Below are 18,623 nucleotides of genomic sequence, written 5' to 3' on the forward strand. Positions count from 1 at the left end.
AACCCGGGAATATATAGTATTTCCAATATAAATCAATCTAAATTTTATTGTAAATTTATAAAATTAAAGTTTAAAAATTGCAATAAGTGGATTCTGGCAATTAATCAGAATTTGCCCTACAAAAGTTGGAAGGAAAACGATCGTGGTAAACTCTAAAAGTTCTTAATTTCTTTACTCATATTTGCAGTACAGAAATTCGAATAAAGAAGAAGAAATATAAGTCTCTGAGTCACCGATCTATATGTATGTACATCAAGCTTTTTGGTCATCGTTTTCTTGGAGCAGTGACATACAAATTTAGCAAGGTTGCAACCGCATGGAGAAAAAGCTATCACTCATACCTAGAAAAGTTATCCAACATTTCATCAAACCAGGCAATTAGATTATAGCTTTGATCAAGTCTGCAGTGTGAAATCGTCACTCAAACGCTGAAAGAACTCTAACCCGGTGTTGCAGTGTGGATTGTATCGAGGATCGTTTGAAACATTGAGTTGATTGAAACCACAAGTAAGCTTGATTCTATATATATGATTTCTTATTAAACTTGTTGAGAAACTTATTCGTTGTTGCTGATACAAAGTTGTTACTGATAGAAATTTGTTGCGAAGTAAATTGTTGGTAAACAAATTTGTAAATACTTGCTGCTAGAAGATCTAGTGTGGTGAATTAAAAATCATTTAAACATTGTTGCTAGAAGAGTTAATAAGTCAACATTTATCAATTATGTTGATAGGAAACGTAAACAAACTAGAAGTATAGTTGTTGCTAGTTATTTACCGAATATTTTCCTTAAAAAGTAAACTTGGCATAGGCTTAATTGGATACAATAAGTTGTCGTTGATAAGAAAATTGATTTCATCTTCAGAGAGGCTAATTTATTTTGCATAGCTTATTTCTTGCATTTGGGTTTTTTTGAATCTACTGTTGGACTTACTGTCGGAGTTGCTGCTGCTGGTGCAATTATCCATTGCTAATAGATAGTTTATTGTGGTGTTGGGTCTTTTATGAAGTCTTCGGTTGGAGTTGCTGTTGTTGCTGCTGGCGAATTTGGAAATTGTTGTGTGCAGATTTGTTGTTGCTAAAGATTATCCTCGATTTAACGAAAATTGTTGGCATTAGATAGCTACGATGCCTGACGATAAGCAAAGTAAAGATGAGGCATCACAAAGTGAACAGAGCGTAGGGAAGACTTTGGCTGACTTGAAAGGATTACGTGCGTCATCAAAGGGAAATCTGAGTCGAACGAAGAACCTTATAATACAGAAGGGAAGTACGCTTTCAGAACCCGAACTAGAATGTCGTTTAGGGATTCTTGAGTCATATTTTAAACAGATATTGAATGTTCAATCGTCCATTGAAAGATTTAATAACCCTGACGAAGAAAAGACTAATGAGGCTTTTCGTGAAGAGGTAGAAGAAATTTATGTTTGCGCGAAAACAAAAATAATGACATTGTTATCGGACATGAGGGGCAACACAACTGCTGCTGAGCATTTAAATGCAACATATTTTCCAGAGCACCCCCGCCCTCGCTCAAAGTTAGAACCAATAAAACTACCTACGTTTTCCGGTAAATTCTCAGAATATCCTAATTTTATGGGATTATTTACGAATTTAGTTCACAAAGACGAAAGCCTTGACACTTTGCAAAAGTTTAATTACTTGCTCAGATATCTTTCTGGTTCAGCATTGGATGCTGTAAGAGACTTTAATGTCGTTAGCTCAAATTATCAGAAAGCACTAGATAGATTAAAGGCCCGCTTTGATAATAAGACTCTTTTATTTCAAGAGCACATAAATAGTTTGTTAGAATTTCCAAAACTTTCTAAAATATCTGCTTCATCTTTACGTCATTTGGAGGATAGTTTTAATACACATTTCACTGCAATGCTTGCAATAGGAAATTACAAAGACATAGCTTCCTCGATTTTGATCTCGTTAGCTATGGATAGAGTGGATGAAGAAACTCAATCGAAATGGCAGGATGAAATGGACTATAATAAGCTCCCAACGTGGGATGAATTTAATAAAGTTTTAGATCGTCGTTGTAAAAGCTTAGAAGCAAAAGAAGCTAGGATTCCAAAGCCAAGCACTTCTGCTAAGAGTCAGGCGAAATTCGATCATTCAAGTTCGCAAAATAGTGGAAAAAAGCAGTTTAGGAAATTTAAAGCTACAACGTTAGCCGCGGAGCGCATACAATGTGAATATTGTAAGTCCTTGCAACACTTTATTGATTCTTGTCCAGAATTTGATAGCTTGCCAGTGGGAAGGAGGTTCCTGGAAGTTAAAAAGCGTATCCTTTGTATAAATTGTCTGGGAAAGGATCATTCTGTGCGACATTGTACTAAGCCAAAGTGCAGCATTTGCTCGTTACCTCATAATAAGCTACTCCACAGATTTTCGGTCAATAATGCGAACGATAGCTCAGGCCAGGGCCAGTCTAGCTCGGCTTCATTAGTTGGCAGGTCATCTAATCAAACTATTCTAGCCACAGCTGTTGTCTTAATTAAAGATAGTTATGGTAATTTTCAACCTGCGCGTGTTTTGTTAGACTCGGCCTCGCAATTAAATTTCATAACTGAAAGTATGGTGCAAAGACTTAGACTATCAAAATCCAAGGCAGATATACAAATAAGTGGAATAGGGAACGGGGTCACAAATGTCCGATACACCACAAAATCGGTTTGTAGATCCAGGATTTCTGAGTTTGAGACTGAATTAGAGCTTCTTGTAATCAAAAACATTACTAATCATCAGCCTAGCAAATCATTTGAGGTAGAAAGTTGGAAAATACCAAAAAATATTGTACTAGCAGATCCAAACTTCAACGAAACTGCTAAAGTTGATATGCTGATAGGCGCAGACCATTTCTTTGACCTTTTATCGATTGGTCAGATCAAATTGGAAGAGAAGCTTACTCTTCAAAAGACCCTTTTTGGATGGGTCGTTTCGGGATCATATGATTCATCAGATGCATCAGCCAGGACAGTTTGCCTTGTAGGAGGGGAGCAGTTGTCGAAAGACGAATATCTCCACGAACGTGTTGAAAAGTTGTTTGAAATAGAAAACTATCCCATAACTTCTAAACTGCTTAACCCTGAAGAAGAAAAATGTGAAGAACATTTCAAAAATACAGTAGAGAAAAATGGGGAAGGCAGATATGTTGTGAGTTTTCCGTTTAAAGAAGATCCATCGGCATTAGGAGAATCCTTTGAAATAGCAAAAAAGAGATTTATGTCGTTGGAAAGGAGGCTTATGAAGAATATCGTTGTAAAAGAACAATACGTAGATTTTTTGAAAGAGTATGAGGATCTAGGACATATGTCGGAAGTTAGTGATGCTGAGACTAAAAATATGAAGTACTTTTGCCCCCATCAGTACGTGCTCAGACCGGAATCAACAACTACAAAACTTAGAGTAGTTTTTGATTGTAGTGCTAAAACTTCATCCGGTAAATCCTTAAACGATATTTTAATGAAAGGTCCGATAATGCAAGATGATCTTTACTCAATTATATTACGTTTTCGCTGTTACAAATACGCACTTACAGCTGACATCTCCAAAATGTACCGCCAAATAGTAGTGAATCCAAATGATCGTAAATACCAATGTATTCTTTGGAGATCTAATCAAACGGATCCGTTAAAGGTGTACCAGTTAAATACAGTGACCTATGGAACAACTTCGGCGCCTTATTTAGCTATCCGCTGTTTAAAGACATTGTCAAAAGAAGGTGCAAGTATGTTTCCATTAGGTTCAAAAGTTCTGAATGAGGATTTTTATATGGACGACCTAATCAGTGGGGGAGATTCGCCAGAAGAAATTTTTGGTATATATGAAGAAGTTAGAACCCTTTTACTTAGTGCAGGCTTTGAGCTTCGTAAGTGGTGGTCGAATGAAAAAACTTTGTTGGATGTCGTACCAGAAGTAGAACGAGAGAAACCACTTAGAATAAATGATGCAGACATTATTAAAACTTTAGGAATCAAATGGAATCCATCTTCAGACGAGCTCCAGTATGTGATTCCAGAAATTAAGTTAAACCAGAAAATAACAAAGCGCATTATTCTATCTGAATTGTCTACTCTATTTGACCCATTGGGGTTAGTTAACCCAGTTGTTGTGAAAGGTAAAATTCTGTTGCAAAGCTTGTGGGTAAAAAAGACTGATTGGGATGAATCAGTTCAAGCACGAATTTTTACTGAATGGGAAGCTTTTCGAAATCACTTGAAAGAGTTGGAATTGGTCAAAGTTCCGAGATATGTGTTAAGCTTGAGGTCAAGAAACACACAAATTCATGGATTCTCGGATGCATCTTTACGTGCATATGGCTGTTGTGTTTATTTAAGGTCTGTTGACGAAAATGGGGTAGTTTCTTGCAACTTGATAACGGCAAAATCCAGAGTAGCGCCTATAAAAACTCAAAGTTTGCCAAGATTAGAATTATGTGCAGCGGAATTGCTTGCTTCTATTATTTTAAAGATTCTTCCAAATTTCTCGCATATAGTTGACGATATTTACTTATGGACCGATTCCGAAATAGTGCTTTGTTGGTTGTCAGCACATCCTTCGAGTTGGGAAGTATTTATTGCGAATAGAGTATCAAAAATACAAACAAATTTGCCCCAAGCTACTTGGAAGCATGTAAACACAAAACAAAATCCTGCAGACATTGTATCTCGGGGTGCCTATGCAAGTGAGTTGAGGGACAGCATGTGGTTTTCGGGTCCAAAATTCCTTAAATTGTCACAAGATATGTGGCCTAAACAAAAAGATTTGTCAATGATAAGAAAAGATACTCCTGGAACGCGAAAATGTAATGTAGTTCTTTTGGCGAAAATTATAGATGATCACTTTGAGAATATGTACTTGCGTTTTAAAAGCATTGACAAAACATGTCAAATATTTGCGCTTATACTTCGCTGGATCATCGTAGTTCGCAAAAAGATGATAATTAAGAAAGAAGAGAAAGAACAAAAAGAAGAAAAAACAGTTTTTGAAGAATATGAACTTCGTTATAATTCACCTATCAGAGCTGATGAGATTGACAATGCGTTGCTCAGAATTCTTTGGAATATTCAACAAAAGAACTTCCATGAGGAAATTTATAAATTAAAAAAAGAAGACATAATTAGCCCTACGAGTCCCGTCAAAAATCTCAATCCTTTCCTCGACGGTGACTCATTTAAACTCTTTAGAGTGGGTGGGCGTCTGCAGAATGCGGACATACCTTATTCTGTAAAATATCCCATCCTTCTTCCTAAATCTAATCCTTTTGTCAAAAACCTTTTAACTTTTTTACATAATAAAAATTACCATGCAGGTCCCCAAGCTCTAGTTGGAATAGTGCGGCAGAGGTTCTGGGTGCTAGATGTACGCACACTTGCAAAGAAAGTCGTTAGTAGCTGTTGGACTTGTTTCAAATATAGACCAAAGATGTTGGGTCAAATTATGGGCAATCTGCCTACCGACAGAGTGCAGCCTGCAAGAGCATTTTTAAAGAGTGGTGTAGACTTTTGCGGTCCGTTCCAAACGACTTACAAGCTGCGAAGGCAAAGAACTTCAAAATCTTATGTAGCCGTCTTCGTCTGTTTCGTTGTGAAGGCGGTCCATCTGGAGGTTGTCTCAGATTTAACTACTGAAGGGTTTATTGCAGCACTTAAACGATTTGTAGCAAGGCGAGGTTTATGCAAGGATCTGTATTGCGATAATGGAACGAATTTTGTTGGGGCCCGTAACCAGTTAGAAGAGTTCAGGCGAAGTTTTCTTGACCAGAAAACGGAACAAAGAATAAGTCAATGGTGTGCCGCAGAGCGAATTCAGTTCCATCATATACCTCCAAAGACTCCACATTTTGGTGGGCTATGGGAGGCCGCCGTAAAGTCAGCCAAAAAACATCTCGTTCGCACCGTCGGGGAAACTTCCCTTACCTTTGAAGAACTGTCAACTGTTGTGGCTGATATAGAAGCTATATTGAATTCCCGTCCAATGTATGCGATGTCCAATGACCCGAGTGATGAAGAAGTCCTTACTCCTGGTCATTTTTTAATTGGTGGTCCATTAAATGCAATAGTCGAACCAGTGGTCACTGACTACAAGATGTCTGCGTTGAAGAGATGGCGACAGCTGACGTTGATAAAGCAGCATTTTTGGAATCGATGGTCGAAGGAATATCTGGTAGACTTACAAAGACGAGTAAAATGGTCTGTTTCATCTCAAAATGCCAAAATTAATAGCCTAGTTCTCGTTGGGGATGACAATGCACCTCCACAAAACTGGCTAATGGGACGAATAACAAATTTGATTCAATCTTCAGATGGGAAGGTTCGTGTTGTTGATATCAATACCAAAAAGGGCGTGATTCGAAGGTCAATTCATCGGATAGCACCGCTTCCACTAGATGATTGAAGATACCCTTTGGATACTTCAAGGCGGGCAGGATGTTTAAGCTGCGAACTCCGAATAATATGTTTATATTATAATTTATTTTACTATACACAATTTTATATCTTTGAAGTATTGTATGCATTTGTATTAGACTATAAGTAATGAAAATGAATCAAAAAAATAATTAATCTTAATTAATACTAAATTGAACTAAATAGTCAACACTAAAACTTTGCTGAATGTCTCTCTTATATTTTAACGAAAATTGAACATAAGGATTGTCGAATAAAATAAAAAGAAATGATATCGTTGAACTAGCCACGACAAGACAGACGTGTATTTTTATTAGCAGCAAGTACTTTAAATATATATCAAATATCCTATAAAGTTGGACTTGTCTCTTTAATTTAATTTTAATTTCGCTTGTGAAAATTATCACAAGAAACAAGCATTGAGTATCTATTTAACACGTATGTTCCCCTTAAACAAAAATTTTAATACATCGGTCTCAACCATCGTTTACTTCAGAAATTTCCTCTCTCATGTACCGTAGAAATCAAGCATACCTTCGTTGCAAAAAATATAGGCTAGAAGATCTTCACAGATCATACCGGTTGCTTCGAAACCAAGTCGTTTGTAAGATACGCACTGAAAAATCAAAAGTTTTCAAAAATCGTCTTAATTTATCCATTAATGGTCGAAAACTGTGGAACAATCTACGTTATGTCGGTATTGGTAAGCAAAAAAGTTCTAAGTGTCATGACATTGACATCAATAAGTTGAATAAACAATTTTTAACGTTGCTCTCTACATCTTCAGTGGATCTGTATGAAGTATTTAACGAAGGTAATTCTTTAACCTCCCAATCTGCTTTTGAGTTCTCTAGGATTGATTGTACTGAAGTGGTTGAAAGCTTTATGCTAGTTAATTCCAATACAGTTGGAATTGATGGTATACACCCTGTTTTTATTAGAGCTTTACTACCACTTCTTTTGACTTATATTACACATTTGTTTAATACAGAACTAACAAGCGGTATTTTTCCAACGATTTGGAAGCAAGCAAAGATAGTCTTCATATCCTCATATCATCTAATAGCAAGGATTTTCGTCCAATCTCTATACTTCCGTTTCTTTCTAAGGTTTTAGAAAGGATTATGCAAAGACAAATAAATACATACCTAAGTAGAGTCGATTTACTGACACCTTTTCAGTCCAGTTTTCGTCCAAAACATAACTGTTTGACAGCACTATTGAATGTGTCTGAAGACATTAGACTGGCTGTTGATGTCGATAATGTAAGTTTTTTGGTTCTTTTGGATTTTTCAAAAGCTTTTGACACTATCGAACACTCGATTCTCATACGTAAGCTTATTCATCAAAGTAATTTTTCTTCTGCTGCTAATTTGCTTCATTCTTATCTAAGTGATAGGAAACAGGCTGTAAGTCTCTCGGTCTTATTGAAAATTGCGTTCATAACATAAATAAGGACCTTTTAAGTATCCATATTTGGTCCCAAAAAAATGGCCTGTTCTTAAATCCGTCGAAAACTAAATGCTTAGTTACCTCTAAAAAGTCTCTTGATCTTTCTTATTTCCCTCGCTTAATGCTCAATGATATAGTTATTGACTATGTGGAAACAGCTAAAAATCTTGGTGTCATTTTCAACAGATTTTTAACTTGGGAAAACCACATAAATTCAACTGTTGGTAAAGTGTACGGTACTCTTAGGGTTCTTCAAGTTTCCCAATACTTAACTCCCATTGAAACTCGAAAAATGTTAGCTAAGACTTTGATTATTCCACTCCTTACATATGGTTGCGAAATCAATTGTAACTGTGATTCTGAGAGTAGAAGAAAACTTACGGTTGCCTTCAACAACATAGTAAGGTACATCTACGGTCTTAAAAGATATGACCATATCTCCGAGTTTGCTTCTTTTCTATTCAACATTCATTTTAAGTATTTTCTACAATATCGAACACTTCTTCTTCTCTTCAGTATTAAACATACGCATCAACCACATAACCTTTATTACAGATTACAATTTCCTACTTCAAATAGATCAAACAAGCTTAACATCCCACGACATACATGCCTAATATCTGAGCGGCAATTCTTTGTCAACGCCATTCGCTTATGGAACTCTTTGCCAAGTGATATAAGAAGGCTTGGAAATGTTAAAATATTCCAGAGCAAACTCATTAACTACTTTTCTTTGCTTGTGCGGTTTTACCTTTAATAAATTTATAATTTAAACTTAACTTAACTTAATTTCTATAGCGTCATTAATTTGTAAACTACTCAGTTTTGCCTTTCAACTTAATTTTAATTATTTTTTTAATTATTTTGATCTTGCTTTTGTATTCCAACTAATGTTAGCTTTTTTCTTACTCATGTATACATTGTAAAGCTACCACTTTTTAATAAGATATTATATCTTAATGTGTATAGCATATCGATAAATTGAATAAACTAAACTAAAAACTAAACTTAACAAGAATCTTATTCCATCTTTTAAAACGATAAATTGTTTGATGTGTATACTTAGTACCAACTTTATTAAAAAAGTTGTTTAGTTGTTTGTATTTTGTATATTTTTTAGCTCATGCAGTTCAAGTTGCAATTGGTGATCCGATGGTACAAGTTTTCGATGACGTTAAAAAAATAAGCATAATTAAGGTTCTATTGCGTAAATGTGCCGAATAATCTTATTCTTCAGCTCTTGAATAGTTACTGGCTTATCGACGTACACCTTTTCTTTCAGAAAACCCAAAAAAGGTCCAGTGTTTGTAAGCTTGTTGTTCATAAATGTAAACTTTAAAAGTATTCTCTCAGCATATTGTTCTATATTTTTAATTTTAAAAATACTCTCAAATTGAGCATCATTAACTTTTAAATCTTAAGCTTTATATTTATACTCTTCTATTAATTTTTCAGAATTAGGAATTAAATTTTCAAATTCGGAAACAAAATCGAAATAATTTAATTCATTTCCTAATTTTATTACTTCTTGGTCCAAGAAACGTAACATAGATAACCTTTAATCATTAATATCTTTCCTAGCTGTGATTTGATCACATATTACTTGATATAATTTTTAAATGTTAGTTTTACTTAAAAGAACTTCTTGTTTTTTTAATTTGTCAATTTGTAATGCTCAATTATATCAAGTTCTCTATTATATCAAGTTCGTATATTTTTCACTTTTGTTCGAGTTTTATAGTCTACACTATGTAATTCAACGCTCAAAAACAATTCTTTCTTTACTAATTTTTAATATACCAGTGACAAGAAATCCTTTACAGAAGAAACTACTTTATGATTCTTCATTTTGAAAACTTTTACTAGCCCTATTTATTCATGATGTCAAATACAAGGTTATTCAATAAGGGCGGGTAGATGTTGTGTGTAGATGTCGTAGCGATTTGTATGAGGCACGTAGCGCCTTCCTGCTTCAACCACATGTCGCCTAGGCCCGTATGGTTCAATTCGGACCAAAAGAAATGAGTTATCGTTATGTGGCGCTCGATGCTGATTGTTAACACAGACATTTATCCAAAAATGCGCCTCGTCACAAAACATGATTTGTCGGTCAAAAATGGAGTCCTTTTACAAACGATTCGAAGCCCAGCGAACAAACGGCGTTGTGTATGGTCATGAACTGGGTCAGTTGGATCTTGTACGTGTCCCGATTCAAAATTCGCCAAGTTGAAGTCTACGAAAGGCCGAGTTCTTGTGCTCGTATAGGAATAGACTGTATCGGGTTCTTTTGTACATTTTCACCGATCTTGCGTTCCTTTAACGTACGTGTGTTGGGTGATTGTTTACTGAACAGTTTGTATCAAATTTGGCCATCAAACGTTGAAGAGTCGACTGTGAAGAGCCACCACGTCTACCGTAAAATGGGCGCAATGTTTGATTTAACGAACACACGTGTAACTTGCCATGATGATTTGGCATAAACAACTGAATAATAAACAAAAGATTTGACAGATGTCACCAAAACAAAATAGCCACCACGGAGCCATTTTTTTTGAACTAAGCTCTCAAGAATTTATTGAATTCAAATACAAATATACAGATCAACAGAGATTTTCATTGAATTTGTCGGACAAAAGTTCTATTATTTATATTAGCTGTACAACAATTGCCAACGTCCTCCCATGCCTTTCAATTCGGTCCATACAAAGTTCGTTATCATGTCACGATAGCAAACACCATTCACGATATTTGCCTGACAGGATTCATTTTGAAAAATGCAGCCTGATGATGTCCCAACTCATAATCCGCAACAAACAGTCACTTGTTGTGCGTGACTTATCATTCGCCCAAATGAGGCAATTTTGCTAATTGACTAATCCACTATGGTAAAAATGTGCCTGATTAATGAATATGATTTTCTTCAAAAATTGATTATTCACTGTTGCCATTTCTTGCCACCATTATGACCATTACAGACGTTTGAAATGGTCAAGAATGGCCATCTTTAGTTCTTGAGTCAATTGCACCTCGTAAGCCTGTAAATACAAGTCTTTATTTATAATGTTCATCATCGACGAGCGTAAGATGTGCAATTAGGCACGAAAACGCACGCGACGACAAATTGAGGTGGACGGTCCTTCAGCCGAACTATCGCGAACAGCAGCAATTTTTCCTGCAGTACGAGCTGTACGAGCACGTACTGGTGTTTTCACATTTAATACAGACCCGGCTTGCTCTAATTTTTCACGATTTTTCCGATTGAACGAACATTTGGACGATTAAATTAACCGACAAAATAACGAAGTACACGATATATATTTTTATTTGATGGCTCATTTTCATTTTAACTTCAATCTTGACATCTATGTGTGGTTCATATTCAACTTGGGCCCTTAAAATTTAACCACCTCTTTACATGTTTAAACATTGAAAACGAAAAAATAGATTCAAAACCTTCAACCCTAATTTCTTGCTAAATTATAGGTCTGATACAAATTTGTTAGAGCTTAGAAGTAAAACCTAAAATTTGTAGATACAAATTTGTTTACACCAACGGACAAAAAAATTTTGGAAGGTATAAAATACTGAAGTTCAACTCTGTATACCTATATACAGTAAAAAGTTTAAATGTCTAGTCAAGTAATTTATGTAATTTTCCCAGTTAAATAATTAATTCCGAGAAAATGTTCTCATCCATCCAACAAAACACCTGACATCTTTCAAACATTTTAGCTCTAACTCCCAAAGTTCTTATGGCTTTTAAATCCATTTTACACTTTTTATCTTGTATTGACTATACTACATACACAGGCACGGACAAAAATACCTTAAAAAATGTATTACTCTTATTTTGTTTCACGCGCGGTCGTCAGTATATTTTTCTGGGAAGTGGGATACAAAAAATTGAGTGGTCATATAGCGATCTCTGTGTAACTGTTTCTGTGTATATACAACAAAGTCCGATATCCGTTTGTGAAAGGAATATCTGAAGCCGTCATTTAGCTGTCGGTTAAGGTAAATGAAGATATTGGAAAAAATGAAGAGGGATGACGTCTGTCTAAGGCCAAAAGCAAACTATAATCCGCGTAGGATATTGATCGCTGTAATGGGTTCTCAGTCCTAAAGGTTTCTTCTTCTTCATATAATTTGCCTTTGCTCTTTTCTTGGTAGGTCTATGCATACATATCTATGTATATTGATTTTTATTTTAAGTTTACTTCATACGATTTTTGTTTTGTAAGCATTTGACATACATACATACATTGAGATACACACACTTCAATTCAATCAGAGACAGTTTTCCGCATTTCTTGTAAATGAAGGGGGTGAAGAACATTTTCTTTACTTTTGTTCTTCTCCTACAACTTCTACGTACATACATATAAAGAACAGTTTATCTGATGGATGTCAGATTGTTTTTTTTTTTTTCATTTCGGCTAAATGTGTTCATCAATCCGAGTTTTCTGTCCACTCTTAATCCTTGTCCCTTTTGTTTTGGGATACCTTTCGTTTTTATACATTGTATATACAGTTATAGCTATGTAAGGATTTGTTTATTGGTATTTAATTCCAAGGGAGCAAGGTGCTCTTAACCTGTCAGTTAGGTTTTGTATTAAAGTGTTTACCAAAGAATAAAAATAGGGCGGTAAACATTTGGGGTACAAAAATTTGGTTTTTATTTTTAGAATTTGTTTGTATCTATTTTTAAAGAGTTTATTCAATATAAAATATCCTTCCTTATATATACATACATAGATAATGAATATTTTTTAATCACAATAAAATTTTAATAAATTGAAAACAATTGGGAGGGTTATAAATATCTACCTAAAGTGATTTTTTAAAAGCTATAGGAAAGTTTTTCAAAAAAAAAACACACACAATTCAATGCTTCAATGTTAACTGCCAATGCGTCAATTGAAGCGGACATTTATGTATAGACATGAGTCCACAAAAAATAGTCTAAGGGCGTTAAATCGTACAATCTAGGCGACCAATTGGCCGGGCCCGAACGTGAAATAAAATGTTCACCGAACTTGCCTCTCAATAGGTACATTGTTATGCGTGCTGTGTGGCATGTGGCATCGACTCGTTGAAACCATATTTCATGCAAGCCAAGCTCTCACATTTTGGGCAAACAAAATTTGGATATCATCTCACGGTAGCGCTCACCATTAACAGTTACGTTACTATTCGCATCATCTTTGAAGAAGTACGGTCCAATGATGCCACCACCCAACGCTGATATTCACTCCAAAATCGACAATTCTGCTTATTAACGTCCCCATTGAGTTAAAAATGAACTTCATCGCTGAACACAATTTTTCGGTAAAAAAAAACAACTTTCCAAAAGCCCATTCACCAAAAATTTTACATTGCAGTAGGTCGTTCGGCTTCAATTCTTGCACCAGCTGTATTTTGAAAGGCATCACACCAAAATTCTTCTGCGAACGGCGAGGAATCGATCATTGATGGTCATCATTAACACTGGACGATACAGCTGCCATATTTCCTTCAGATCGCACTCTACGTAAGCGTGTTAGTGGTTGAATGCCCTAAAATGTAGATAAGGTGCAAAATTTAGCACGCATTTTAATAACCAAATTTAATAATTTGCAAGCCTTATTTGTTTGTAAGACGACTCAAGGTTAAATTATAGACCAAGCTGAAGATGTTTGACAGGGAAACAATACACAATTCGTGCGTCATCTTCATCTGTTTAAACCAGTGTTGCCAAAAAGATAATAGCTAAAAAATAACCCGATAAAAGATAATATGTTGATATATAATATAAAAATGAGTCCTTTTTGAGAAGTTATTAAGTACTATCCAAAAAATGGAAAAATCCTTTTTCCTTACATTTTAGTTTTGATAAAAAAAATAGACACAAGTTATTTAAAAAAAAAGCCTACAAAAAACAGTTACTTAGACATTGTTTTTTTTTAGAATCAATACCTTGAAGATATAGAGAATCGATTTTATCAATTTAATTCTTAGAAGACGATTTGCAGAAAGTAGATGAGAATGATTTAATCATAATACATGTAAATAAATCATTAAACAATTGAAATAACTTTTGAGCCCAAGGCTGACTCCACCAAAAATATTATTGCTTTTTTCCAAAATCGTGAAATCGTATCCAAGAAGTGGCTTCTTTCTGGATCTTTTGATGTACGACAGCAGACTCACGGTTACAGACAAATTGTGAGTCTGTGGTTCAATCACCATCTAAACTGCTTACAGAGAGTCGACTACGGTGCTGTATTGCAGAATCCGAACGAAGGAGTGGAGTTGGAAAACTACTTTGCAACGCATTCTTACAATTACAGTAAGATGCGCTGGCTTCGTTTTACCAACGCCCTAGCGAGAGAACTTCGTTCGAGTGACATAGCCCCGCCAAAAAACAGAAACCTGAGAAAAACAGAAATTGACCATCATTTAAAACAGATAAATAAATAAATTAAGTTGCGCAACAGTCTTTAGAGAACCAGGGCCTAGTGACTTACAACTCTCAACCACTCATGTGTGCGAGTAATTGCAGGCATGGAGGGGACCTACAGTTTATAAGTCGAACGGCTTATTTGAGAAAGCACTTTTTCATGACAAGAACTACTCTTGGAGAATTTGTCAATTCCTCGCGAGAGGCAGTGAATAAAACTGTAGGTGGCACAGGCAGGGATCAAACCCAAGACCTCTCGCATGTCAGTCCAACGCACTAACCATCATGTCACTGGTACTACTATTTACAATAGATGGACCAAACAAAACAACGAACGATGGAACGAACAATACCAAAATATAAATAACGGGACCAAATGGACGCTTGTAACGAACGCAGCTACAGACGTAGTACGTAGACACAAGAATGACTTCCTGACAAGAACCAAAAACTTATTCAGACGACTTACGGTTACAGAAAAAAATATAAATCTGTTGACTAAGCAGAATTACAGGTTATTAATTAATCCAGTGACCCCAGAATGTTTCCTTAAATCAACAGGATATTTAGGAAAATGAAAGATATTGATTTTCCATGTCTGATTGATTTTCCATGTCTGAACTGAAGAGATCAGAGTTATACTTATGCACATTATCCAGTGCATTGGAATACCGCAGAGGTTCATCCTCTCACAAAAAAAAAAGAAAATGACAACGCAGTCCCGTCAAATCTTCGGTCTTCTTCCGTGCATCGAGAAGATCATCAATAAGTCTCTGACTAAGTGGGCTACGGACAACTAAATAATTCCAAATAAACAATTCGGGTTCAAGGAATGTCCCGCCTTTTTTCATCAAAATAACAATGCACAGGTGCTGTTCTGGTGGATTTGGAAAAGTCCTTTGACACCGTATGGTAAGAGTGTCTTAATCTGAAAACTGAAAATTAATGTACAGAAGTCGTAGACAATTCTGTTTCGAACTCCGTTGGCTAGGGCCACTAAGGATACGTGCCAAAATTGGTGCAAGATGGTCATTGTTGATCATCATGGAAAAAAGTGTAGTTATGGTATCTGCAGCAGTCGGCTTGGCCCAGAGTATAGGTAATTTGCTACAGGGCCGCCCTCATATGGCAGATGATCGTTTATGGTTGTCCTGTGTGGTTCCACGTTGCTCTTTCCCAGATGGAGAAGTGTCGAGTGATCAATTGGAAGTGTTTACGACGCTGTACCGACTTACATCGAACAGCCGACTCTTATTTCATTCACTACTATTCCAACGAGGTCATATACAATCAACTAGAATCAACAGAATTGACAACTTTATAATAAACTCGTTCGAGGTAACATTGCAATAGTTATGCTTTCAACCTACAATTTAATTGTCGGGGCGATCTATCCAAACGACGAGTATTTTGAGAGTGCACGGCTTCATTCTACTAAGCATTCTTTTTCTTAGATAGATGTTGTCTGATACAGGATAGATTGCCAGTTTCTCAAATCTACCACGTCAGACAAAGAATTGTTCATAGGCGACTCCTGTACAATCAGGACGTCATGGCACAAAGCCGAGCAGAGTTCCTTGGGTTCAGTAGGGCTGTGTCAAAACGGGACCGAACTGATACGGTGAAGCAGAAGAACCAGTTTTGGTGGCATCGATCGGCACTTCATAGTGGGTAGTTGGGATAGGGTTTAAAGCATTGGTCGGCTTTGTTAATTTTCAATTGAAACCAAGTTCTGTTAAATTATATATATGGAAATAGTTTATTTGAACTAAACAGTTGAACAATTTGAATAAGAATAATAATTAGTTTGAGAAAATAATAAATTGAGTAATTAGGAAAGAAATGAAGATATGTTAAAATTAAGTAAAGTGAAAATATTCAAAGTATAAATTGTATTAAGTTGTTATTTCTAACACTCCTCTTCAACTTAATAACATTTAAGTTTGTGAATTCTTGATGAAAATACTTTTACTAACGCAATTAAGCTTGTCACGAAGTTTGATGAACTGGAGCTTTGGAAGTGGTTTTGTAAGGATATCTGCTATTTGATTTTTTGTATTGATGTATTTATAGTGAACATTTGTTTTTCATACAAATCACGAACGAAGTTATATTTAATATCAACATGCTTAAGTCTTTTATGCTCCCACTTAGAGAGTAGATGAATTACTGATTGATTGTCCTCGAATATCAAAGGTAAAACGTCGTCGCTGATAATTTGTATTTCTTCTAAAAAGTTTTTAATCCAAATTAATTCGGCTGTTGCTGATGCTAAAGCAACATATTCAGCTTCAGTTGAAGAGAGTGAAACTGAAGTTTGTCTTTTGGTAGTCCAAGAGATGACATTACCGAAGGTCTTGACAAGAAAACCAGATGTTGATTTGCGATCCTTTTCACTTCCAAAATCTGCATCGACGTAACATGTCAAGGGTGCGTCTTCTTCTTCTTCTTTTATAAACTGTAAGCCAAAGTCGATGGTTCCTTTTATGTATCGCAGTATCCTTTTGAGACCTTTCCAACGCATTTCATTTTGTTCGTGCTGATATCTACTAAAGTAATTTACAGCTATACTTAAGTCGGGTCTTGTAGCTAACATCCCGAACATTAAACATCCAACGAGTTCACGGTAAGGTTTTGTATCTTGAATTTTGTCGACTTCGTGAGAAGAGATAAAGGTGGTTTCCATAGGTATATCCGTAGGGTTCGAGTCTTGCATATTAAAACGATCAAGAATTCTTTTAAAATAGATTTGTTGATTCAAATGAAGGCCTCTGTTGGTGCGCTCGATGCTTATTCCTAAGAATGTTTTTGGCGTTCCCAAATCCTTCATGTCAAATTTTTCTTTGAGAGCATTCTTTATTTCGTTCAGTTTTGCTTCATTATTCCCCGCAAGTAACATGTCGTCAACATAAAGAAGAAGAAAAATTCGAATCTGTTCAGAATTTATCATATAAAAACATTTGTCGAGTTCTGATCGTTTAAAGTTGATTTCTGTTAAGAAGCTGTCAATCGTTTTGTTCCATGCTCGAGGTGCTTGCTTCAAACCGTAGAGAGCTTTCTTAAGTTTACAAACCGAGCCATTTTTGCTTTCAAAACCATCTGGAATTTTCATAAATACGTCCTCTTCAAGCTCACCGTGCAAAAATGCGTTTTTGACATCCATATGACAAGTTAAGAGATCTTCCTTTACGATAATAGACAAAAGAATTCTTAGAGTTGTTAGTCTAGCAACTGGAGCGTAGGTTTCTTTGTAGTCGTATCCTTCTCTCTGAGCACAGCCTTTAACAACTAATCTTGCCTTATACCTTTCAACGTTTCCGTTTTCATCTCCTTTCAGACGAAAAACCCATTTATTATTTATTAATCGTGTGTGCTTGGGAGTGTTGCAAAGCTCCCATGTTTTGTTTTTAAGCAAAGCTGACATTTCTTCATTTACCGCTTGAAACCATTCTTCTTTATCGTTTCTAGAATTAATTTCATCATAAGATTCTGGTACGTCTTCTATAAATGATTCAGCATGAAAGGCCATAATTGCGTAATCTTCTAGATATCTTGGCGTGCTGGTAATTCTATTAGATCGACGAGGCTGATCCAATGTTTTTTCAATTTGTTCGTTGTCATTTCTAACTTGAGTTTCAGTTCCACTTTCAGAGTCTTGTATATTTTGTTTTTCTAATTCAGTTTGTTCGTCATATTCTAAAATTTCATTTTCCGTTGCAGTCCAATTATTACTACTGTTACAAGTTTCGAAGGAAAATTTCGTTTCATCGAATACAACGTCATGGCCAAGAATAATTTTATGATTTAGTGGGTCCCAAAGTTTGTAGCCGTTGGGGCAATAACCAACAAAAAAACATTTTTTGGATCGAGAATCAAATTTACTTTGCAGGAGTTGCTTTGGAATCTTCAAATATGCAACACAACCAAAAATCTTGATTTTCGAATATTTTATTTTTTCGCCGAACCACAGTTCGGCTGGAATTTTATTTTTAAGTGATGATGTTGGACTTCTGTTTATTAAGTAAACGGCTGTTTGAACAGCTTCAGACCAAAGAGTTTTGCCGAGTTTGCAGTTGAGCATCATGCATCTTGCTTTATCGAGGATGGTCCGATTCATCCGCTCGGCTACTCCATTCTGTTGGGGTGTATATCTTATTGTGAATTCAAATTGAATACCCTTTTGTTCGAAAAAATCTTTTATCTCTCTTGAAATATATTCACTGCCATTATCGCACCGAAAACGACTTAACTTCAAATTAAAATGAGCTGTTGCCATGGCCTCGAAAATTTTAAAATATTTGAAAACTTCTGTT

At 35.6% G+C, this 18,623-nt stretch overlaps 1 protein-coding gene across 1 annotated transcript; it reads left to right on the top strand.

Annotated features, from left to right (window-relative positions):
- Positions 1 to 204: 204 nt before the first annotated feature.
- LOC129941659 (uncharacterized) lies at positions 205 to 6,718 on the top strand. Its single transcript, XM_056050348.1, has 2 exons — positions 205 to 507; positions 5,324 to 6,718. Exon 2 carries the CDS (start codon positions 5,437 to 5,439, stop codon positions 6,406 to 6,408), a length of 972 nt encoding a protein of 323 aa, XP_055906323.1. The 5' UTR covers positions 205 to 507; positions 5,324 to 5,436; the 3' UTR covers positions 6,409 to 6,718.
- Positions 6,719 to 18,623: the final 11,905 nt, after the last annotated feature.

This window comes from Eupeodes corollae, chromosome 1, assembly GCF_945859685.1.
Source record: "Eupeodes corollae chromosome 1, idEupCoro1.1, whole genome shotgun sequence".
Classification (NCBI taxonomy): domain Eukaryota; kingdom Metazoa; phylum Arthropoda; class Insecta; order Diptera; family Syrphidae; genus Eupeodes; species Eupeodes corollae.